This window comes from Sesamum indicum, linkage group LG4 (assembly GCF_000512975.1).
Source record: "Sesamum indicum cultivar Zhongzhi No. 13 linkage group LG4, S_indicum_v1.0, whole genome shotgun sequence".
Lineage (NCBI taxonomy): Eukaryota > Viridiplantae > Streptophyta > Magnoliopsida > Lamiales > Pedaliaceae > Sesamum > Sesamum indicum.
The window spans coordinates 4,481,369-4,504,429 of record NC_026148.1 but is presented as its reverse complement, the minus strand read 5'-3'; the positions used below and the strand labels follow the sequence as shown (position 1 = coordinate 4,504,429).

At 38.1% G+C, this 23,061-nt stretch overlaps 2 protein-coding genes across 2 annotated transcripts in view; one reads left to right on the top strand and one right to left on the bottom strand.

Annotated features, from left to right (window-relative positions):
* Positions 631 to 1,563, bottom strand: LOC105160086. Its single transcript, XM_011077350.1, has one exon. The coding sequence runs from the start codon at positions 1,561 to 1,563 to the stop codon at positions 631 to 633; it is 933 nt and encodes a 310-aa protein (XP_011075652.1).
* The window catches only part of LOC105160085, a 4,369-nt gene continuing 744 nt past the window's right edge, over positions 19,437 to 23,061 (top strand). Inside the window, exons 1-2 of the mRNA XM_011077349.1 lie at positions 19,437 to 19,458; positions 21,055 to 23,012. Of these exons, the coding sequence (XP_011075651.1) occupies positions 19,437 to 19,458; positions 21,055 to 23,012 (1,980 nt within the window). The remainder of the gene's footprint in view (positions 19,459 to 21,054; positions 23,013 to 23,061) is intronic.

Sequence of the window (23,061 nt, the reverse complement as noted above, 5' to 3'; positions counted from 1 at the left end):
ATTGTGCCCAGTAGAGGGAAGTAAACCTGTCCGAACTTGAAAGAACTTTGCAAACTCAGTTCCAGCATCCAACTGTCAATGAGCCTGCACTGCATGCAGCACCATCACTGAGTCTGTCCTGTAAATTTATGTCCATGATATGCGCCTGTGGCATAAATTTTGCTCATCATCACCAACTCCTGTCAATATCTAGAGTTCTCTGTTTAATATCAAGTGAATTATTGATGAAAATACTTGTCTGGCTCTGTTAACAGTCAGATGCTTTTCGGAGTATCTTGATCATGAGGACTCAGACAAGTCGTGAACATTTCTACTCGGGTTAAATTCAATTTGAGTTAGAATTTTCTGTATTTTGTAATACATAAACTATGATTATCTTTCTCTTACATGATTCGTTTTTTTATCAAGAACCACATAAAAGAAGAAGGATTCTGCGTGAGTATAGATAACAAAACTTGTTTTAGCACCTCGGATGATCAGTAAATTTTACAACTATACATCTCTCAATCATTAACAAGACTCATTCAACAAATCAACGTGTGTAACATGAAAGACAACATTAGAACAATCCGGAAACAACATCTGCCGTAAGGTCGAGCAGCTGCAAACATCAAGCTCTCATTCTTGTTTTCACTGCTGGACAACATAAACAACAGAAGAAACCATCCCATCGTCACCAGGCAATCTTGCATACATCCCGCCCAACTCCTCATCGATCTCAAACACCAATTCCCCGTGAGACATTTTGCAATATACAAATAACACAGTGGTAGCAGCCATACTATAAAGCGACACCATGGTCAGTAAACTAGCATAAACAACCATCTGAGCGACAATCCACCAACTGATTCCTCCACCTGCATTCGCCAACAACCTGGAATACCACATTGAGAACAGCCCAACCACGATTCCAACGAGAACGATCATCGAAAACACGACTCTTCTCATCCCCTTCACCAAATAAGAACTCCTCTTCAAAGGTGCAAATCCCCATTTAGACTCCACAACAACAATCGCATTCGACAAACTCCACTCCACTTGCAGGTAGACCAACAGGCCGACAAGCAAAGCCGACATCAAGATCACAAAAACCAGGAAGTATTTACTGTCGTAGTCCATTTCAAACCCGAATAACAAAAGCCCATTGTATGCCAACAGCATGAGAATAACAAAAACAAAGATAAGCAGTCCTAGAATTAACTGGACAACGAGGCGGGTAGCTAGAAGAGGGAGAAACGAGACAAGAATCGATTTAAGCGAGGATAGAAATTTGACGGGCCTGCCGTAGAACCCGTGGAAGGTGGTGTAGGTGAGAGAAGCGGTGGCGCAGAGAGAGGAGAAGACTACAAGAAAGCCATAGATGAGTGGGATGAGGAGTTGAGATTTGGCGATTTGGAGGTCGTGAGATGAAGCGGGGTGCAACAGGAAGGGGTAAATGAAGGTGAGAATGGAGGTAGGGAAGATGAAGAGAAGTGAGAGGGCCAAGTAATGGCGGAAGTGGGCTCTGATTATGCGGGAGGTTTCGGAGAGTATTGTCCAGAGACTTGGGCTGTGGGTTGACATGATTGCAGAAGAGAGAGAGAGAGATGTGGGAATTGGAGAAGACGATGGAAGAGTATAAAGAGAAGAACGGGTGGGAAATGCTGCTGTTGATTGTTCAATTATTGTGTGGAAGAGTTCAAAGCGTTTTGAGGTCAACTGTCAAAGTCGTTTACAGTTATTTAATGTCGGATGAAAAGTAATAGTAGTTGTAGTATAAGGCGAAAAACAACAGAAGCTTCTTCAGTTCCCTATATTTCCATGTTATATAATTAAACTATTCCTGAATTCATATGACAAATAACAATTCCTATTGATAGGAGTGTACCATGTTGGAAAAGTATTCAAGTGATATTAGTATGGATTTGAAAATCAAATCTGATTTGATAAATATTTTGAAATTAAAATTGACAAAACAAACATGTTGGAACAAACAAACAAACAATTAGATATGCTGTTTTATTACAAAATAAATAAGAAACTTATAAGAGAGTTGTCTCGTAACAATTCTCGATCCAAGATAAAATATCAACTAAATCACATAATTTCTTCTATTTGCATTGAAGAAATTATACGTTTCGTTTTTTACGTGCAACAAGTACTACACAACTTTCAAAATAAGACGGTTCAGTTCTATCAGTACAATACTATATTAAAGAATACCTCGAAAAACACTCAAAGAGCTTTAGAAATTAGAGCTGAAACTCGAATGAGAGGGAGAGCTCAAGAGAAAGATCAGAGAGAGGAGTTACGATGGTGTGTTTGAAGTGAAGAGTGAATCAACCTTATAAGGCATCACCAGCAGAAGGTATGAAGAATTAAATATGGACATAAATTCTTAGCAGAAAAGGTTAGAAATGGCCAAAAACGGCTGATGTCAGATATATACTGAGACATTCGCCCTAATGCCCATGCATGAGGCCATGGTCAGAGCTAGAGCAAGCGGCGGCGGCACGCATGTGGGGCAACCACATGTTCGCTATAGTCTCCATAGCACTTCAAACATCATTTGGACATTGAACTCAATATAAGAAGTTTATGTTGTACATAAACTTTCAATGTAGGATACAAAATGAGTGTAAAATACTCACCTCCACATACATTTTATATACATATCAATGCCATTCTTTTTCCATCATATTCCTATATGGGGCACAACATCTTTTCTCAATTTTTAACTCTATCTAATCTATGAATTTAGTCATGCAATTGCATCCATATTTTAAACCACATTGTTCTACAAGTTAACAACTAATTATGCCAATTACAACAATCCCCCAAAAATCTATAAATTTGAACTCAAGCTTCCGTAATTTGTTTTCAACAATGGTACCTTCTGATTTGAACCACTTCTTAAGTTATCTAACTTCAGCTGTCACCAGATCAAATGGAACCAGACCTTGAATTTGAGCCTCTGATTGTGATAACATCTGTCAGTAACAACAAGCCATCGACTTTGTGTTGATATTTAAGATTAACACTTTAGACCAGGTGTCTAGATCCTGTTCATGAATGCTTCCAAGAATAACCCAATTCTTTAATTGTGACCAAACAACTGCATTTTCTTACTTGGGCATCTCCAGTGATGCACTACTAGGTTCTCGTCTAAAAGACTTGACCCTGTTCAGAGATAAACTCTTACTGTACTTGTAGTATTAAACACCTTCAACAATTACAGGGGATTGACTCCAAATACAAAATATCAGTTTATAGGTGCTCTGACATGCTCTACGACTTGTCAATACCATATTGAACCTTCTTTATGGGATTTCTACTTAGAAAGTTGGGTTGCTATCGCATATATACCACTGATGGATTTTCAGTTCCATCCCCAATCTGGATTTTTGTAATAGTGACAGATTTAATTCTTTCGTTAGAGGATCAACATTATTGTCTTTTATTCCCATAAAGTCAATGCCTATAACTTTGTTCGATATTAATTTACTTATAAACATAAGCCTAACTTGGATATGATCTTTTGGTTGTACTTACGACTCCAAACCTTTGCAATTGTGGTTTGACTATCACAATATATAACAATAGGTGGAAGACGCTGACTTACAATGGGAAGTAACAGGCCATACAACCATTCAGCCTCAGTACCAATCGCATCCAACGCACATAACTCGGCTTCAAATGTAGACCGGGTTATTAAAGTCTATTTTGCAGACTTCCAGGGACAACACTCCCACTTAAGGTAAATACATAACCTGAACACCCATTACTTTTGGAGTTTTTGGCTATTCAGTTATCATCACTATATCCTTAAGGACAACAGAGAATATGCCATAATGTCCCTTAATCCCCTATCCAAAGCTCTCCAATGGGTTCTGTTCGGTCAAAACTATTGTATCTAACCAACATTGCGACAGAAAATAAAGTATCTAGTCTTGTGTCAAATTATTAAATACTGCAAATTCCTAATAATTTGGGAATACCTTAGTTGTGCTACCAATAAACCACTTTCATTTTTTAATAAGGCAACAAAAGGATCATATAGTATCTTTGTAATTCTAGTGTTCTGATAATCAAATTTCTAAATTTATCTTCTCAACATAATGAGACTGAGAAATAGTTATCCCATCAGTTGAACGAATCAACTCGATGCCAAGGATTACATTAGTCTCACCCATATCCTTCATTTTCAAACTTATTTTTCAAAAATAACTTGATTTTGGTTAGAGGTGTAAACGAGTCGAGCTCAACCTTTTTTGGTGAGCTCGAGCTCGAGCTCAATTTGCAGTAGAATGGCTTGAGCTCGACCAGTTCAAGCTTGGTATGATTTTTTTAATTATTATTATTGTTATTAGATTAAATCATGGGATTGAATTACCAAAGTTTTACATATATTTATAAGTAATAAAATAGATTTCATAATGTATACTAAGTTATAAATATACCAAAATATAGCATGAGATTTTAATTTATTGTTATAAATATAAACAACTAATTAGTTTAGTAGTAATATATTTAGTAAAATATACCAAAAAAAAATCAAACTGAACAATTTAAAATTATAGAAAAGTATCCATTATCTGAAATAATGCAATGAAATACATAAAAATATTTTATAGTTGAGATTAGTATATGTTCACAATCTACAATAAATTTATATATTAATAAATATTAATATTACATTGATGTAACTATTATCTTACATTGTTGAACAATATGGGTTAATCGGGCTATCAAAATTGAGATCAAACTGTTAGAATATGATCAAACTTACAGAAAATACATTTGGTAAAGTTTTAGACTTATTGGATATACGGATGTCGAGATATTGTACTCGAAACATAAGAGTAATTATTCAAAATAGTGTAACATTGAATCAGGCCATGTGATTTTAAATCATACCGTCTGATATGAACTAATGGACATAATCTTATATATATATATATAAATTTGGTATGAATCGGATGTTCGAATTTTAAGATATCGTAATTATTGTTTAAACTTTTTGATCTTATTATATATAATAAAATAATAATAAAAATAATTAAAAATTTTCAACCATCATCATAATTATTATTATTATTATCATTATTTTTAGATTAGTTCATAGGAATCACTAAATTTCGACATAAATTTATAAGTAATAAAATAGATTACATAATGAATAGTATGTATCTTGATATAAATATAAAATCCAAAAATAGATAAAAAAAAATCATAAGTGAATTACTTGTAATTTTAAAAAAAGTATAACACAATACAAATATAAATTAAAATATAACATAAAGTTTATATGTGTCATATTAAATAATAATTTTAATTATAAAAAATATTATATTTACTAAGTTGTTGATTAAATTTGTTTTTGTATAAAGATTAAATGTATAAATAAAAGTACCATAATTTATTATTATCCAAAATAAAATGTATGACATTGATTAATAATTATAATATATGGTCAATTTTGAGTATAAAATTGATAAAGTATTGAATATGAAATTAAATATATAAAATTTTAAAAAAAACATATATAAAAAATAAAAGAAATAAAAAAAAGCTACCGAGCCGGATGAATAGAGAGAATTGAGCTCGATCTTGAATTTTTCGAGCTCAAGTCGAGCTCAAAATCGAGCTCGCGAACCGGCTTGACTCATCTACCACCCCTAGTTTCGGTAATAATATCTAAACAAGAGATGTCATCAACAAAACCACATGATAATTTATCCTCCTTAACCTTACAATAAACACACTTATTATTCTCATTAACAGTGAAGCCAAATGTAAGAAGAGTTTTATCAAACTTTTCATGCAATTGTTTGGTTGATCCATGCAATTGTTTACAAACTTTGTGCTCATTACCATAAGCTATAAATCCCTCAGGCTGATCCATGTATATTTATTCCTTGAATTCACCATAGAAGAAGGCTATTTTTACATCCATCTGGTGAATCGAAAGATTATAAACCGCAGCAAGTGCTATAAGTATTCGGATAGTAGTTAATCGAGCTACCGAAAAATACGTATCCAAATAGTCTATTCCCTCTTCTCGTTTAAAACTCTTGGCCACCAATCTAGCTTTAAACTATCGATGGTCCCATCAGATTTCAGTTTTTTCTTAACGATCCACTTATATCCAATTGCAGTACACCTCGAAGGGAGATTAACTAGCACCCATGTCTTATTGGAGACAGTTGAGTCCATCTCACTTTTGATAGTTTTTTTCCACCGCTTGGCTTCGGAAGAAGCCATAACATCTTTGAAAGTAACCGGATTTTCCTTGATGTTGTTAGTGACAAAGCTACTTCCAAAATCCCTGACAACCTTAGCTCTCTTTTTCTGTCTAGGTCCATCTGACTCCTCATGAGTCAGACTAGTACTAATAGGATTAACCCCCACATTTTTCATCTTTTCCATATGTCCGTGAGTAGAAGTGGAGGCAAGTGAATCATCTAGAGAAACACTTTGAGGTATTTTCATTTTCATAGAAAATACATCTTACAGGAAAGTAGCATCACGAAATTCAACTATTGTGTTGACTTTAATGCTTGAAAATTCTGATTTAATAATCATAAATCTAAAAGCATAATCTTTTATCCACATAGCCCGAGAACACAACATCAACAGTCTTAGGGCCTAATTTTTTTCTCTTGTGTTATGAGAACAACACTTTTGTTAGGCACCCCCACACTTGAAAGTATTTGAGGCTGAGCTTTCTACCTTTCTATAATTCGAAAGAGTACTTGTATTGTATTTCAGAGGGATTCTATTTAGAATATGCCAAGCTGTATTTGAGCCTCTCTCACAAATACTTAGGTAATCCCGAGTTTAACAAAAGTCTGTTAATCATGACTTTAAATGTTCTATTCTTTCGTCCAGCTATTTCATTAAACGAAGGTGAATACGGAAGAGTTTCTTCATGAATTATGTCGTTGTTTTGGCTATATTCATTGGATACACTCGACTCATATTCCCTTCTTCAATCAGATGTTAACCGTTTAAGTTTCTTGCCAGTTTGGGTTTTTGCTTCGTTTTTAAACAAAATAAATTTTTCTGAAATTTCATTTTTGTTTCTAAAGAGAAAGACATAACAATATCTATTGCAATCATGTATAGCGGTGATAAAATATCTCTTATGGTCCCTAGTTAAAATTCAATTGGACTCACAAATATCAATGTGAACTAAATTAAGTATTTTTTAATCCATTTCTACTGATTGATAGGGTTTCCTAACTTGTTCAGTTGTACCTGGAGTTCCCGATACTTACTATTATTCCATTGATGGCATGATAAGACATAAAGAAATATTTATCAGCCCAAATGTGCACATTTGCTTCAGTGTCAATCAATCAATCAAAAGGTTCATAAATAGTCAGGAGTCGGGTTGTACAGAGACACACCCTTCAGTTTATCCTGTGGTGCTAGAACCTCTAGAACCCCCCCCCCCAAACAACCATGTTGACAGTTTGTCTGCCCAGTCTTGGCCTTTTTAGAAGGACAATGTTTGGCCCAATGTCCAACTTACCACAGTTCCAACAATGTTTATTTACTTTTGGTTTCTTATTTTTGACGGCCTTAACTTTATTGATGGTTTTTGAGTTTGTGTTCATATTATTCACTTTCTTTTTTCCTATTATTAAATTGGCCCTTAGTTGATGCTCAATAGGCATCTTATGAGACTGATTTTTGTGTTTTGCCTCTAACTGATCACGATCATAAGATCATCCAGAGACAATCTCTATTTATGATGCTTGTGTGTCATGCCAAAATTTCCTATGATTTAGAAAATTTGTCCACTATGGACATGACTAGAAATGTATTAGGAGATTTCATCCCACCATCAGACAAAGCATACCCAAGGTAGATAATCTCGTGCGTCTATTCAGTTGCAAACCTTCCTTCAACCGTCTGATAGCTCATGAACTTGGAAATAGAATACTTTTCAAGCCTTTGTTTTTCAGTATTATATTTCTAGTCCAATTCATCCCATAACAATTTCAATGTAAGAGCTGGAACAATAGGCATCAAAGAGCGTATTTAACATTGCTGAAAAAATAACCCCTTGACTTATTTGATCTCGCTCCGTCCACTGTGCAATTTCATCAGTTTTGGAATTGATTTCATATAGTTCAAATCTAGTCACCTGAATTACCATAAAATATCCTTTTATGGTCAACCAAATTTTCATTCGTTGTTGCCAACATTTGAAAAACTGACCCAAGAACTTATCCAACAAACTAGACAAGTCAACTTTTGGGGAAATAGGAATAGCAACGGAAACAATGTCGATCATTTTTACAATTTGAAACTGAAAGTAATTAAGATTTTAACAAGATAAAAAGTCGAATTTTAAACTTTAAAAATAACAACTAAAATCCGTATTTAGTTCCAAAAAATCTAATTTTCTCAAAATACTATAACTTCTTCAAGATTGTTGAAAAAAGTATTAAACAAATCGTATTATCATTTTGAAAATCAAATCAGATTTGACAAATAGTTTAAAACCAAAATTGGCAAAGCAAACATGTCGGAACAAAAAAGCAAACAATTAGATATGATGTTTTATTGAAAAGTAAATAAGAAACTTAGAACAGAGCTATACCGTAACAACTCTCGATGAAATTACCAACCGAATCACAGAATTTTTTCTATTTATTTTGAAGAAATTATACATCTTGTCCTCTTCATGCACCGAGTACTACGCAACTTCTTCCAGAATAAGACAGTTCAGTTTTATTGGTACTACACTATACCGAAGAACACCAGAAAAAACACTAAAAAATCTTTAGAAACTAAAGCTAACTCGGATGAGTGGGAGAGCTTGAGAGAAAGATAAGAGAGAAGAGTTGTGTTGGTGTGTTTGAAGTGAAGAGTGGATCAGCCTTATATAGATATCACCAACACTAGGTAATAAATGCAGACTTAAATTCTTAGTAGAAATGGCTGACGATCTTGGTTAATACAGTTTTAAAAACATTTGACTGGAAAAAATTGTTCGTGATCAAATTCGAAAATTCAAAATGTTCCTGTTGCAAAAAAATATATATTGAGACTAAAACATTCGTCCTAATGCCCGCGCCTGTGCCTGAAGTCGAGGCGCGCAGGCGGCAGCGGCGCGTGTGTGGGGCAACCCATGTTCACTCTAGTCTTTATAACATTTCAAACATCACGTGGACCTTGAATTCAATATAAGGAGTTTAGGCTGTAAACTTCCAATGTGGGACACAAAACGAGTCTAAAACACTCACCCTCACATACCCTTTCTATACATATCAAATGACATTCTTTTCCCATCATATTCTTATGTGGGAAATATCTTTTCTCAATTTTTAACTCTATCTAATTTATGGATTTAATCATGTAATTGCATCCATATTTTAGTTTACATTGTTGTTACAAATTAGCAACTAATTATGCCAATTACAACATATCACACCTATTGAAGAAAAGACACAAATAACTCATATACTAAGAATATCACCAAAGCCCTAAGATCGCAACCCAACCCGATCTAGTGACCCATATGACAACCTGCTCCAAGGACCTCTATCCTGGCCACAAGATGTCTGACAGCTCAAGAACAAGCATCATATCACAAGAATTTCGGGATATTAACAAGAAAATACATCATATAATTTGCCCCAATGAGGATGGTCCCTCCTTACTCACATGTTCCATAGATTTTTGGCTTCTCGAAGAGATTCACCCACCTCAATAATGCATTTTCTCAATCACTTTTTCGGTCCTTGCTAATAGTGTTCCCTATGGTTTCCTTTCCCCCAGTAGAGGTATTAGACAAGGAGATCCTCTTTTTTCTTATTTATATATTATCTACTTTGAACTTCTATTCCATTTGCTTACTAGGGTTGAGAATCTCAATGAGCTTAATGGTGTCAAAGTCTGTAGAAAAAGCTCCAAGAATCACTCACTTGATGTACGTAGATGATCTTATTATTTATTATGAAGCCAATGATTTAAATGCAGAAGTAGTTGACAAATGCCTTTTGAAAAGTGGTCTAGTCTTTGTGTCAACAAAATTCAAGTCTTTTATCCATTCTGGCCACAATGTCCTGCCTATTTTTAAAATGTGCACCAAAGATATTGTAGACATGAAAGAGCAAGCCAAGAAATGTTCTTGATTTGGTGAACTCATTGACAAACTTTCAAGAAAAATGGGTGGTTAGAAAGCCTAACGGGGAAGATTAGTACTCATCAAATCAGTTGCCCAAGCTCTCCCTATCTACAATATGTCCACCTTCTTAGTCCCATCCTCATTATGTTCAAAACTCAATTCGCTCTTGAGAAATTTTTGGGGGGTCATTCCTCTATTAAGAAAATTTTGACACTCAAAAGTTGGGATGATTGTTGTATTCCAAAAACTTTGTGGACTTGGCACTAGAAATATGCATGAGATTAACAAAGCCCTGGTTGCTAAACTTGGTTGGAGTATTGCTTGTCAAGATAACAAAATGTGGGGTAAAGTCCTTTCTGCAAAATATTTGAGTAATACTAATTTCTTTGATGATTGTTCTTCATTGCAGGGGGAATCATTGGTGTGGAGGGATATCCAAAAGTGTTAAAGCATCATTTTTCAAGGAACTTGCTGCAAGATTCACAAAAACTCAAATATCCAAACTTGGTCGGAACCGTGGATACCTTTAATGCTTGGATTCATTCCTTTCCTCGACATGATGTAACTTTAATTACTTCTTTCATGGTTTGTTCTCTCATCCCCATAATTGCTCCCCCAATTCTTCTTAATGTATGAGTATATACTAAGGGAATTTGAACAGTCTCTTACTCTCAACCATTGGATCTATCAGAGTTATTTGCATCCTATCGTCCGTTTTGGCACTTCTTTTCATGATCCACCACCAATATATACGTGGGCCATTTCACTTATCCTTCACTTCATTCCTGGGAGCTGCTTTCATAGGCACGATCTGCTTCCAAATATTTTTTCGCCAGGTACACTTCGCAATATCCTTTTTAATTCTTGCATCATGTCTATTAATTCTATTTCGAGCTCGGGGTCTAGCTCCAACTCTAAATCTTCGGGTTCGTCCGAGACCCGCCTAACTTCTTGCTAAGATATGTCCTTCCACTATTCCTTCTCATAGGGTAGAAACTAATCTAGAAATTGTAGATCCCTCAAACACCCTTGATAGTATGAAGCTATGATGTCTAGGGACCTATGGGCTGGGATCATTAGTACTCTGAACATTGCCCCTAGAGAGATTAGAGAAAAATATTATATCCCTAGAGACTTTGATATACTCCTGCCTCGATCTTTTGAGAGAATGCATCGTCCTCCTGAAGGGTTATGTTCCTTGTCCATTGCTCACCCAGAGGCAGGTCTTTCATTTTCCCTTTCCTCGACCTGTATCCAGAATATTAAGCAGATTAGAGGTGTGTCCCATGCAATTATCCCCCAATGCTATTCATCATATACTTATGTTTATATTAGTCATGCGTTGTCGTCAACTTGAACCCAGTTTTGCTGACTTCTGGTCCCTTTATAAATTCATGACCTTGAAGAGGTCTGGTGAGCGAAGATTCTTCTACTTTATCTTTAGGCCAAACTGTAGGTTCATAGATAAAATCCAGTCCAATATCGGGCCTGGAAGCATAAGTTCTTTTTTATTCTTCCTCTAACTGGTCAAAACTGGCTTTCCCCTACTAATGGCACGATTCAAAGTCCGAACCTAAGACTTATGGGGGGGTGGGGGGATGGATGATGATGTCATCAATAGTCTCACCCTTTATCGGTACAAGGCCGATAAACGCTTGATAGAGAGCATCCTAAAGTTAACTGATCTCTCTCTAGCACCCCTCCAAGTCCGGGGTTCGTTACGTGATGGTCTTTTATGAGCTTATTTTTTTGCCTCCCTCCTCCACTTATGCATTTAATATTCATCTAACATCTCTTTACAGATGATATTATAATGAATGCTCAAACTGCTAACAGGGTTCATGCCAAGAAGGGTACTTTACCTGCTAATATTGTTGCGGGAGCTGGTTCTTCACAACCAACTCCAGCTACTCCATCGGAGGGAAATTGTGCTCCCCCATCTCAAGAAAAGAGATCATAGAGACCCAATCGAGTTCGGTTCTTGGTTCTGAAGCATTGAGTCCTGGCCAATTGCTATAGAGGTAGCTAGTGGCGATACTGGCTCTACTACTAGAATCGAAATGTGTATTCCTCGATCGAGATATCGGCCCGACAAAACTCCTGAATCTCCAACTATGGATCCTAAAGAGAAGGAAAAGAGGTCGCTGAAGGACATAACGAGCAAAAAAAATGCAAGAGAAAAAATAGCAAAAGCTCACGTCCAGCAGATCCAACAAGCGAAGTAAATCCTCTTCTGCCAGGAGATAGACCAAAGCTATTGCTAAGAAGGCTGATGAGGAGACGAATCTCAAAGTAGCCAACGAAGTCACTAGCTTGTGGAAAGAAGCTCGGGAGGAGCTGCAGTATCATTCTTGCAAGACTGCTGAGATGGAAGGTGAAAAATTAGTATCTGACTGGTCCATCTCTGCTCAAAGTAATGTCTTGTGAACCCATATTGGGCAAGATTCATGGGAGGTATACAGATCCTCTTTGTTTCTATTCGACCAAGCCCTTCTAGCTCCCTACTCACATATTTGGGCCGAACAACATTTCGCACAATCATTTGAACAGGTGGGCATTTATACTGAACCTTTATGTAAGCACCTCCTCAACCTTTTTATTTCAATTTTTATTTATCAAGTAAAGGCTTATGAACACCATCTGCCCCTAAAAACTATTTACTGGCGAAGGGAGAAGCTCGCTAATGATAAACTGCTCGCTGAGTCCCAGGAAAAGCTATCCTCTGTGGAGGAACAGATTAAGCAACTGGAGGCACAGTTGAAGGAGCAAGCTCCCCAATCTCGAGCTGATTTTGTTGCTGCTCTCGAAGCAAGTAAAGCTTAGGGCTTTTCCGCTGGTCGTCTGCGGGTAAGGAGGAAGGCCTCAAATAGGATTGTGAGGAATACTTGGCCTCTACAGAGCATCAAAGTCTTCTATTGGATGCCCATTCACTGGGTCTCGAGGAATATCTGGCCTCCGACGAACACAAAAAGTTGATGGCGGAGATCCGCTTGCAGGGTGCTAAGGATTTTCTCAAATGAATCGTCTTCTAGATGGCCATTGAGATCAAAGCTGCAAACTTCCTGGTATAGGGTTTTGAGCAGTGTACAACCCAAGTGCAGAAACTCAAAGGCTTTGTTGAAGGGTTCGACACCACCTGGCTCTGCCCCTCCTTGCATGGGAACCTATCTGCTTTTCCTAAAGAAGATCCTCCCAACTTATGATGATGAGTTCACCAGTCTATTAGAAGAAGTCGAAAAAATGGACATTTCTTGAAAAGTTTCGTCCTTTTTTGTCAATGATGATGTTAGATCGTAATTTTATCCCCTTTTGTAATTTCAGTGAGGATGGAGCCTTCCGATCTCCCTTTGTAATACTTTTCATAATAAAAAATGATCATATTTTGATCAGTTTTATATATTTTTTATGCGAATTCCTCATGTCCATTTGCATGCTCTTTTTCAGAGATTTTTGCTAAAGCTTCCGCCTCCATCCACTGGGAAAAATACTCCACGCTACTAGGATGAATTTCTTCTGAGCAGGAGCTGGAGGAAATGGTCCAAGAATATCTATTCCCCATTGGTCCAAAGGACAAACAATCCTGATAGGCTCCATCAAGGTCGCTGGCGAATATGTAAAAGTTGCATATTTTCTGCAGCTGTCACATTCTTTTGCAAATTCCATAGCATCCTTATCAAAGTTGGCCAAAAATATCATTGCCTTATTACTTTTTGTGCCAATGATTTGCCCCTTGAATAGTTTCCGTAGCTCCCTTCAGAATCTCTCTAAGCACATAATTCGCCTTTTCAGGACTTAAGCAATTCAATAGAGGTCCTTCTTCCGACCTCCTATATAATTCTCCATTAAACATACTAAATCTGTTGGGTCTAAATTTCAACCTTTCAGCTGCTATCGAGTCATCTGGCTTGGTTCCTCTCATCAAATATTCTTCTATTTCATTCTTCCACGACTTCGCTTCCGCTATGCATTGCACGATCTCGTCCTCCTCTATTGATGCCTTATCTTTTATCACAACAATAATCTTCCCTTCTCTTACTCCTGCGATTGTAGCTTCAAACTTTGACAATGCATTCGCTCTTGACTTTTCTTCTCTAGGAATCTGTTGTATCATGCACTTGTCAATTTCATCATCAAGTCGTTTACCTTTTTTAGGTACTGAGTCATCAACCATTCCCTTGTTTCATATGAGTCGTCTATTTGCATCGCGATCAGCTGCAAGTCAGTGTATACATCTAGTTGTTTCACCCCTGCGTCGAACGCCATTTTTAAGCCCATAGTCAAAGCCTCATATTCTGCCTCATTATTTGTGGTGGGAGAATCTAGTTTTGTCGCCACCTCAATCCCCACACTTCCTGGTCCTTGGAGAAGAGTTCCCTCACCACCAGTACCTAAGGTCGAAGACCCGTCCACATGTAGCATCCATCCCTCTTCTCTTCTTGGTCTTTCCTGTTCACGTGCTAATTCTTTAACTAATCGACCTGAGGCATTAGGCTGCAACATGAGTTGTTTTAACGGATAATTGGTAAATACTATGATTTTGTGTGACTGAAAGTAGGGTCGGAGTTTTCTCGTCGTTGTCACCAATGCCAAAGCCAACTTCTCGATCTGAACATATTTTTTCTCGGCACACTGCAACATGCTACTAACATAATAAACTAGTCTTCGCTACCATGCTTATTCCCTTATTAGGACTATGCTCACCGCATCATCAAACAATGCCAAATATAAATACAGAGTTTTCCCTGACTTAGGATTCGCTAGTAGTGGTGGGGTCGTCAAATATTGCTTGAGGTCGCTTAGAGCCTGCTCACATTCTGCTGACCACTAAAAATCCTTCACCTTCCTTAGCGTTTTGATGAAAGGCAAATTTTTATCCGCCGACCTGAATATGCAACGAGCTAGCGATGCAACCTTACTCGTCAATTTCTGCACATCCTTGACTGTTTTTGGCGAACTCATGTTCATTATAGTCCCTATTATTTTCGAATTGGTTTCGATTCCTTTTTCACCTACCATATACCCCTGGAATTTTCCCCCTCTAACTCCAAATGTGCATTTGGATGGGTTTAGTTTCATGCCATACCTCCTCATGACCTCGAATGTTGCTTGCAAGTGATTGAGGTGCTCTTCCTCCTCTCTGCTCTTTATTAGCATGTCATCTACGTACACCTCCATGGTTATCCCAATGAGGTCCTTCAACATCCTATTGACAAGTCTTTGATATGTAGCACCTGCATTCTTCAAACGAAACAGAATTATATTATAACAGTATATGCCACTTTCAGTGATGAATGAAATCTTATCTCTATCTTCCTCATCCATTAAGATCTGCTGGTATCCTTGATACACGTCCATCATGCTGAGAAAAGCACATCTAGCAGTGGAATCCTCCAGCAAATCAACTCGAGGTAGCGGGTAAGGATCCTTGGGGCATCTTTTATTCAAGTCTGTAGAATCTATCCACATTCGCCATTTTCCTGCTACGTTAGGCACTAACACCATATTAGATAGTCATTCTGTATATTGGACCTCAGCTACATACCCTGCTCCCCGTTCTGCCTCAAAAGATCTCTTTCTTTGTTTGACATGCTTAGCTTGGGGATCTACATTTAACCTATAGACAATCACCTCTGGATCGACTCCTTTGAAATCCGAAGGATTCCAAGCAAACATGTCTGTGTTTTTCCTCAGGAATTCTATAGTAAAAGTTTCCATTTGTGGGCTCAGAGGCAAATAGATTCTTGTCCTCTTGCTTAGTTCTCCTAGGATGAATTTTATCGCCTTATGCTCCTCAGCTAGCTCTATTTGCTCAATCCTCATTCTTTTATCTTCAAAACTTTTCGATATGGAGCTGGATTGCTTGGGGGCATCTCCTTGCCTCTTTTTTATTACATGTTACTTCTCCCACCGCATGAGCAGTTGGAAATTTCATTTTCAAATGAAAAGTCGACACCACTGCCCTGGTCGATTTCTCATTTCTTCCCTTTGTTCCCTTGTCCTATCTCTCTCTCTCTCTCTCTCCCTCCTTCGACTCTTTCATTACGAATCCCCTATAGTATTCTTGTCTTATCAGCCTCTCAATTTCATCTTTCAATTGGAAGCAATCCTCCATATCATGTTATTTATCTCTATGAAACCTACAATACTTTTTTTTTCGGTAAATGTAAATTTTATTAAGTAAAGGGGGGTACATAAGTACAGTACAACAATCATTAACTAGGTGGATTCCTCGACAGGCAAAAGAATCCACCATTAATGATAAAGTGCGCATGTACCAACAACATAAGGAAGTTGAACACTAAGAATCCTCTATCGCACATCATTGAGAATAAGTGTACCCAAAGTTCGTGAATCACGATGGCTCCCATCAAAAAGTCTAAGATTATGCTCACGCTAAGGAACCAAGTAAGGCATGATAGAACACATAGATCACGTGTATGCCCCTCCATCTACTAGCAGCCCACAACCCGTCAGTAGGCCACGGGAGATTCAGCTAAGGGAAGCGAAGTGTGGCCGTATCACCCACAAAAAACTTCTCGAATAGGAGCAGTGAAAGAATAGGTTACTGTGACTTTCCACTGCACCGTCCGTACAAAGAACACAGGAGCTATCCAAGTTGAATAACCAAGGCCTGTCCATGGTAGAAAGCTTACCAAGTATGGCTAGCCAAAGGACAAAGGTATGTCTAGGGATCTTAAAGGGCCCAAGAGTAGTGAAGACCAACCTACCTTGGGACCCTCATCCCGGAGCGATCGAAGCACCATAGCTGATGTCGGAGTTGCCATCTAAGCTCGCCATAAGATATAGTCATTACCACCATGAATGCATGGAAGGGAATGTATAATCTGTTGAATATCCGTGAGCGATCGTAAAGGGTATGCATGGGATCACAAGAGGGGCCAATGCCATTGCCCATCCTTAATGCAAGCATTAACTCTGTCTGTCAGTCGCGTATTCGTGAGGCTGGGTCCATTTGAAAACTGTCGAATAAGAGGGCCTAACTCATGCCAGGGATCCTGCCATAAAAAGAATGTTGCCCCATCTCCAATAGCATACTCAAGGTGAAACCTACAATACTTGTTGGAGTATCTCTTGGCTGATGTCTCCCTCATCTTTTTGGGCCATTTCAATAGGTTTTCTTTCTCCACCATCATAGCTCGCGCTCTAGTGGTGCGTAGTGAGGTGTACGTGTCATATTTTCGTACATATGGCTCTTCCCATGCTTTCTCAAATCTATTCCACCTCTCTTTCCCATTATCTTGACCTCTGACTCTACCTGTATCCGCCCAATTTCATCAATATATTTCTGAGCTAATTGCATCAATTGCTCTAAATCTACTGGAGGATCCCTAGCCAAAGCTGAAGCGAAAGGCCCCTTCTTCAGCCCATGATTTGTCTACTCACCATCATATCTATCCTCAAGCCATGTACTTCCTGGTCTCATTATTACCTACCTATGAAACTTTTTAAGGATTCATCCTCCTTTTATCTGATAGTAAACAAATAGGTTGCTGACCTCCTTGCCTTTCTTTTATCAGTTGGCTATAGGATTCTATGGTTCCACTTGGTAAGCTGGTGAACCACTCCTGCGCCTTTCTTGTTAAAGTAGTAACACATATTTTTCATTTACAAGATTAGTTTGTTCATACAAATTCATAATAGGTTCAAATGCAGAGACGTGCTCTTGTAGGTCCTTGGTTCCATCATACTTCGGTAAGTCAAGTAACCTGAAACTTTGATCTACCACCTCTATAGGAACTTGTTGGCAAACGGTGAGTTTCTATTTTGTGCAACTAGTTCCCCGCGCCTCTTCAACTCATCTATCTGCTGGCCTAATCTCTTAAACTACTTGCCGACAATCTTCCACTTCTGTTCGCGAGATTGCTGCCTCCCTTCGCTTTCCTCTCTTGCTCGAGCCCGTATCTGAGACTTCCTTTTCATGACCTTTTTTAGGTCTTTGTTCCCTTTCATGTTTTGCTCTGCTTGTCACCTCCCTAAGATCATCTACTACCTCTTTTCCTTATCTCTAAACAACTGCCTTCTTACAGGCTCGCGAACTGCTGGTGTAATCGTTCTCCTTTCGTATTTGACTATGGAGCTCTTACTAGATGGTTCGATCATACGTTGTAATTCCTTACGAGATATATGTACCATGTGTTCCTCCTGCCTTATAGGAGTTTGTTCTCCCTCTTGTTGCATCGGTTCTTTCCTTAGGTGTGTTTCCTTTAAGAAATTCCTTCCATCTCGAATCTCAAACAAGTTCTCTTCTTAATTTCCCAGAGATGGCGCCAATGATTCGGATCGCAAGTCGTCAATCACCTCCCATCCTCAGAAGGATATGTGGATCTAAGAAAATAGAGCAAATTGTTAGGCTCGCTGGATGGTTCCCAACTAAGGCCCTCCGATGCTTAAGTCATTGAGGTATTCGAGATCGAATAGGTGATCGAAATGTGGGTTGAAGTGATCTAAAGTGGTTAAGAGAGTAATTAATGTTTTACCATAAATAAACTGAACATATGGTATTTATTGTTTTTGAGTGGGTCCACTTGCATGGCTAAGAGGTCCACTCGTATCTTCCCACGTGTCGTCATCTTAAACCAATGATGTATGAATCAATGATTTACAAGTATGAGTTTTTAAGATCGGGTCATGACCCGCGACCAGACCCAGTAGTCTCAATAGGCGATATGTTGGGTCGGGTCATGGGTCCGGGTCGCGACCCGAGACCAAACCCGATTATGCTCACTCTCAAATCTTTGGATATTTTTGTAATATTGATCTATCTCAAGGGCATTCTTGCCTTTTTTCCATGGTTTGTTGTCTCAATCCCCCATCACTTCCTACCAGGAGGAATTTCTCATCTGTGCCATTGTGTTGAGAAACAGGTAAACTAACTCAAGAACAAGAAAGCAATCAAGGTGTAAACAAGGAGGAACCAGTAATTTGCAGCAGGAAGAAACTTTTTATCAAATTCAAGTGCAAAACAGAGCCTCAGCTCATCTCTTTAAATAGATAGTGAAACGATTAAGAAAGAGGGAAAAAAATAAACTAACTTAACTGCCACACTAAAAGAAACGCTAAGAAAGAAAAAAAAACATATCTTCAAAACGCGGCTACAAGTGAAAATACAGTGGGTCATCTTCTTCCTTCAAAACAGAGTTCTTCAGAGTACTGTAGCTCCAAAACAAGCTTTCCAGGCAATAAATAGTAATCTCAACACCCCCCCCCCCCACTTAAGCTGGAGGTCCCCCCCCCCCCCCCCCCCACTTAAGCTGGAGGTGGTGGTAAAGACACCAGCTTCAGTTTGGACTTCATGGCTTGGAAAGCTGGCGCAGGTAACGTCTTAGTGAATATGTCAGCAACTTGATCAGTTGCTTTAACATGTGTGGTCAATACCAGTCCTTGTTTGAATTTCTCCTTCACAATGTGGCAATCTATGTCGAGATGTTTCGTTCTTTCGTGGAAGACAGGGCTGACTGTAATATGTATAGCTGTTTTGTTATCGCAAAACAAAGGAATTGCCAGTCTTGCTTCAATGTCCAATTCTTGTAATAGGTAATTGATCCAAACCATCTCACAAACAGTAGACGCAAGTCAGCTTTGGCTGTTGATCTAGAAACAGTCACTTGTTTCTTCGTTTTCCACGAAATTGGAGTTTCTCCCAGAAACAAAAACCAGTCAACGACTTCCTAGTTTTTAGGCACCTGATAGGATCGCATTTTGTGCTTATTTTATAGAATATTTTAGCCTATTTTGTGACCAAATGCTCCTAATTAAATATTATTTTGCAGCATTAGGACAAAAGAAATGGAAAATGAAGAAAAGCACCAAAATGGAAATTCAAACAAGACTCAAACTCAATTTTTGGCAAGAGTTTGGAGCTGCTTGGACTACCTCTGATGAAGGAAGAGTTTAACTAGAATTATAATTTTATCTCTATAAGTCTTTTAGTTCAACTAGGAATCTACTTCTAATCCTAGTAGAACTAGGTATCTAGCTATTATAAATAGGTGATGTAATTCACTTTCAGAGACAACTTTTGAACTCTTCTATTTCTCTACGTTTTTATATTATTTTGCTTTTCATGCGTTCTTTGAGCATGTCTAGCTAAATCTCTCATTCCGGTTGAAGACTTGGTGAACGCTTAAATCCAACGGGTTGTGAGATCTAATTTGTGCTTTCTACTTTTATTCATATTGGTATTTGTGTTGTTCTCTGTGCTTTTATTACAAATAATCTGATTTATTGTCAAGAATATTTGCCTAGCCAATCGAACTTTCAAATCCGTAATTGTTTGTTTAGTTCGATAACTAGTGGTAACACAACATAATTGATTATGTAGAAGTTTCGATTATGTTGTGGGAATGCACAATCTAACTTAAATAAATCCTCGTAGAAATTTATTGGTTAGAATTGGGCCTTTCTAGTTCTTAATGTTGTCGGTAAATTAAATCTTGAGTACGTTCCCAAGGTTGTTTACTGATTAGGGATTTAGTCAACGGACGTTCCTTGATTATCCACAAGGTAAGGAAAGGTGAGGTCGTTAGGTCGTACCAATTGCCATAACCAATTTATCTATCATGAATAATTGTTATCTTTGCATCTATGATCAACCGTGGAATTAAGTGTGATCCTATCTTTAACTGGAATACTCTTCTCTTATATTTATCTCTTCTAATTTTATTGGCTTTTTAGTTTTATTCTTCTTCACAATCAAAACTTCCCCTAATTATTTTTGTTTATGAAGGAATTAATTTAAAATCAATCTCTGTGGATTCGACCCTACTCACACATCTACAAAAGTATTCGTAGGAATTATTTTTGGTGGATTCGACACCCATCAAATTTTGGCGCCGTTGCCGGGGATTGGTGTCTTTAAATTAATTTCTTTTTCTTGTTACTTGGTTTTATGCCACGTTCTTCTCGTACAGGTAAACTTGAATTTGACCCAGAGATCGAGAAAACCGCTCGTAGACTCCGAAAAGAAACCAAGCAACACAAGGAAGAGGCTTCTACTTCTTCCTTACCAGCAACAGATTTTGAGCTAGACGTGACCACGTCTAACAACTCTAAAGACGAAGTCATGGCCCACAATCCCGAACGAACGATCAAAGAGATGACTTCGCTCGACTTAAATCAACAACCACTCTGCATTGAATATCCTAATTTAAATGTTGATTTTGAACTTAAATCCAGTCTCATCCACTTACTTCCCATTTTTCGTGGCCTTGCAGGTGAAGATCCACACAAACATCTCAAGGAATTTCATGTGGTGTGTTCCAGCATGAGACCTCAAGGAGCCACTGAAGAACAAGTCAAGTTAAGGGCTTTTCCATTCACATTGGGCGACAAAGCAAAAGATTGGTTCTACTCCTTACCTTCAGGATCTATTATTAGTTGGAACGAGCTCAAGAAACAATTTCTTGAGAACTACTTCCCCGCTTCAAAGACTACAAACATCCGAAAGGAAATAAGTGGAATACGCCAATTCTCTAGTCAAAGTTTCTATGAGTATTGGGGGAGATTCAAGCAATTGGTGGAGAGTTGCCCTCATCACCAAATTCCCGACCATCTTCTAATTCAATATTTTTATGAAGGGTTGTTTGAGGCAAACAGAAGCTTGGTGGATGCAGCTAGTGGAGGTGCTTTGTATGACAAAACTCCTACCGAAGCACGCAAGCTAATCACAACCATGGCGGCTAATAATCAACAATTCGGTAGTAGAAACGACAATCCCCCACGAAGGATAAACGAGGTAAGTACTTTTATTGATGAACGTTTAGATAAACTTACTTCTCTTATTGAAAAGTTTATAGGGGGAGGCATTCAACAAGTCAAGACTTGTGGGATATGTACATCTTTGGGTCATTGCATCGACGCTTGTCCTACACTTCAAGAAGAATCAACCGAACATGCTAACACCGTCGGTGGAATTTTTGGGAAACAACAAAGGAGACATGACCCATTTTCCAATACCTATAACCCTGGATGGAGAGATCACCCACATTTGAGGTATGACAATCAACCTCAAAACTTTCAAAGAGTTCCACACCAACAACCACCACCACCACCACCTCAAACCAATCCCAATAATGGTATGTCCCTAGAGGATATCGTGAAGACACTCGCCTTGAAGACCCAACAGTTCCAACAAGAAACTCGCTCGAGCATACAAAATTTGGAATCCCAAATGAGCCAACTGGTCTCCTCCGTCAGCCGCTTGGAGTCTCAAGGTAAGTTTTCCTCCCAAACTATTATTAATCCTAACCAAAACGTTAGTGCTATCACCTTGTGCAGAAAGCTACAACTCAAAAATAGCACTAGGCATGGGCATGCACAGCAGGACAAAACAGAGGATGCACTCGAAATTCTTCCAAAACAAGCTGAAAAATCCAACCTAGTCAGTGAGGAAAGTTCCAAGGTGTTCATACCCAAACATCCCTTCCCGGAGAGATTGGCCAAGTCCAAAGAGGAGGAAGAGGAGAAGGATATCCTTGAAATATTACTCAATGTTGAGGTAAATATTCCCCTACTCAATGCAATTAAACAAGTACCTCGTTATGCAAAATTTCTCAAGGAATTGTGCACCAACAAATCTAAATTGAGAGATAATGAAAGGGTAAGTATGGGAGAAAATGTATCTGCCATTCTTCAAAGAAAACTACCTCCTAAATGTAATGATCCAGGTACGTTTTCTATCCCTTGCAAAATTGGAAAGATTGGAATAGAAAAAGCAATGTGTGACTTGGGTGCTTCTATCAATATTATGCCTCTTACTATTTATGAATCATTAAATGTTGGCCCATTGAAAGAAACGGGGGATATTCTTCAACTTGCCGATCATTCCATAGTTTACCCCGAAGGAGTTCTTGAGGATGTACTTGTGCAAGTTAATGAATTAGTTTTTCCTGCTGACTTTTATGTGCTTGATATGAAGG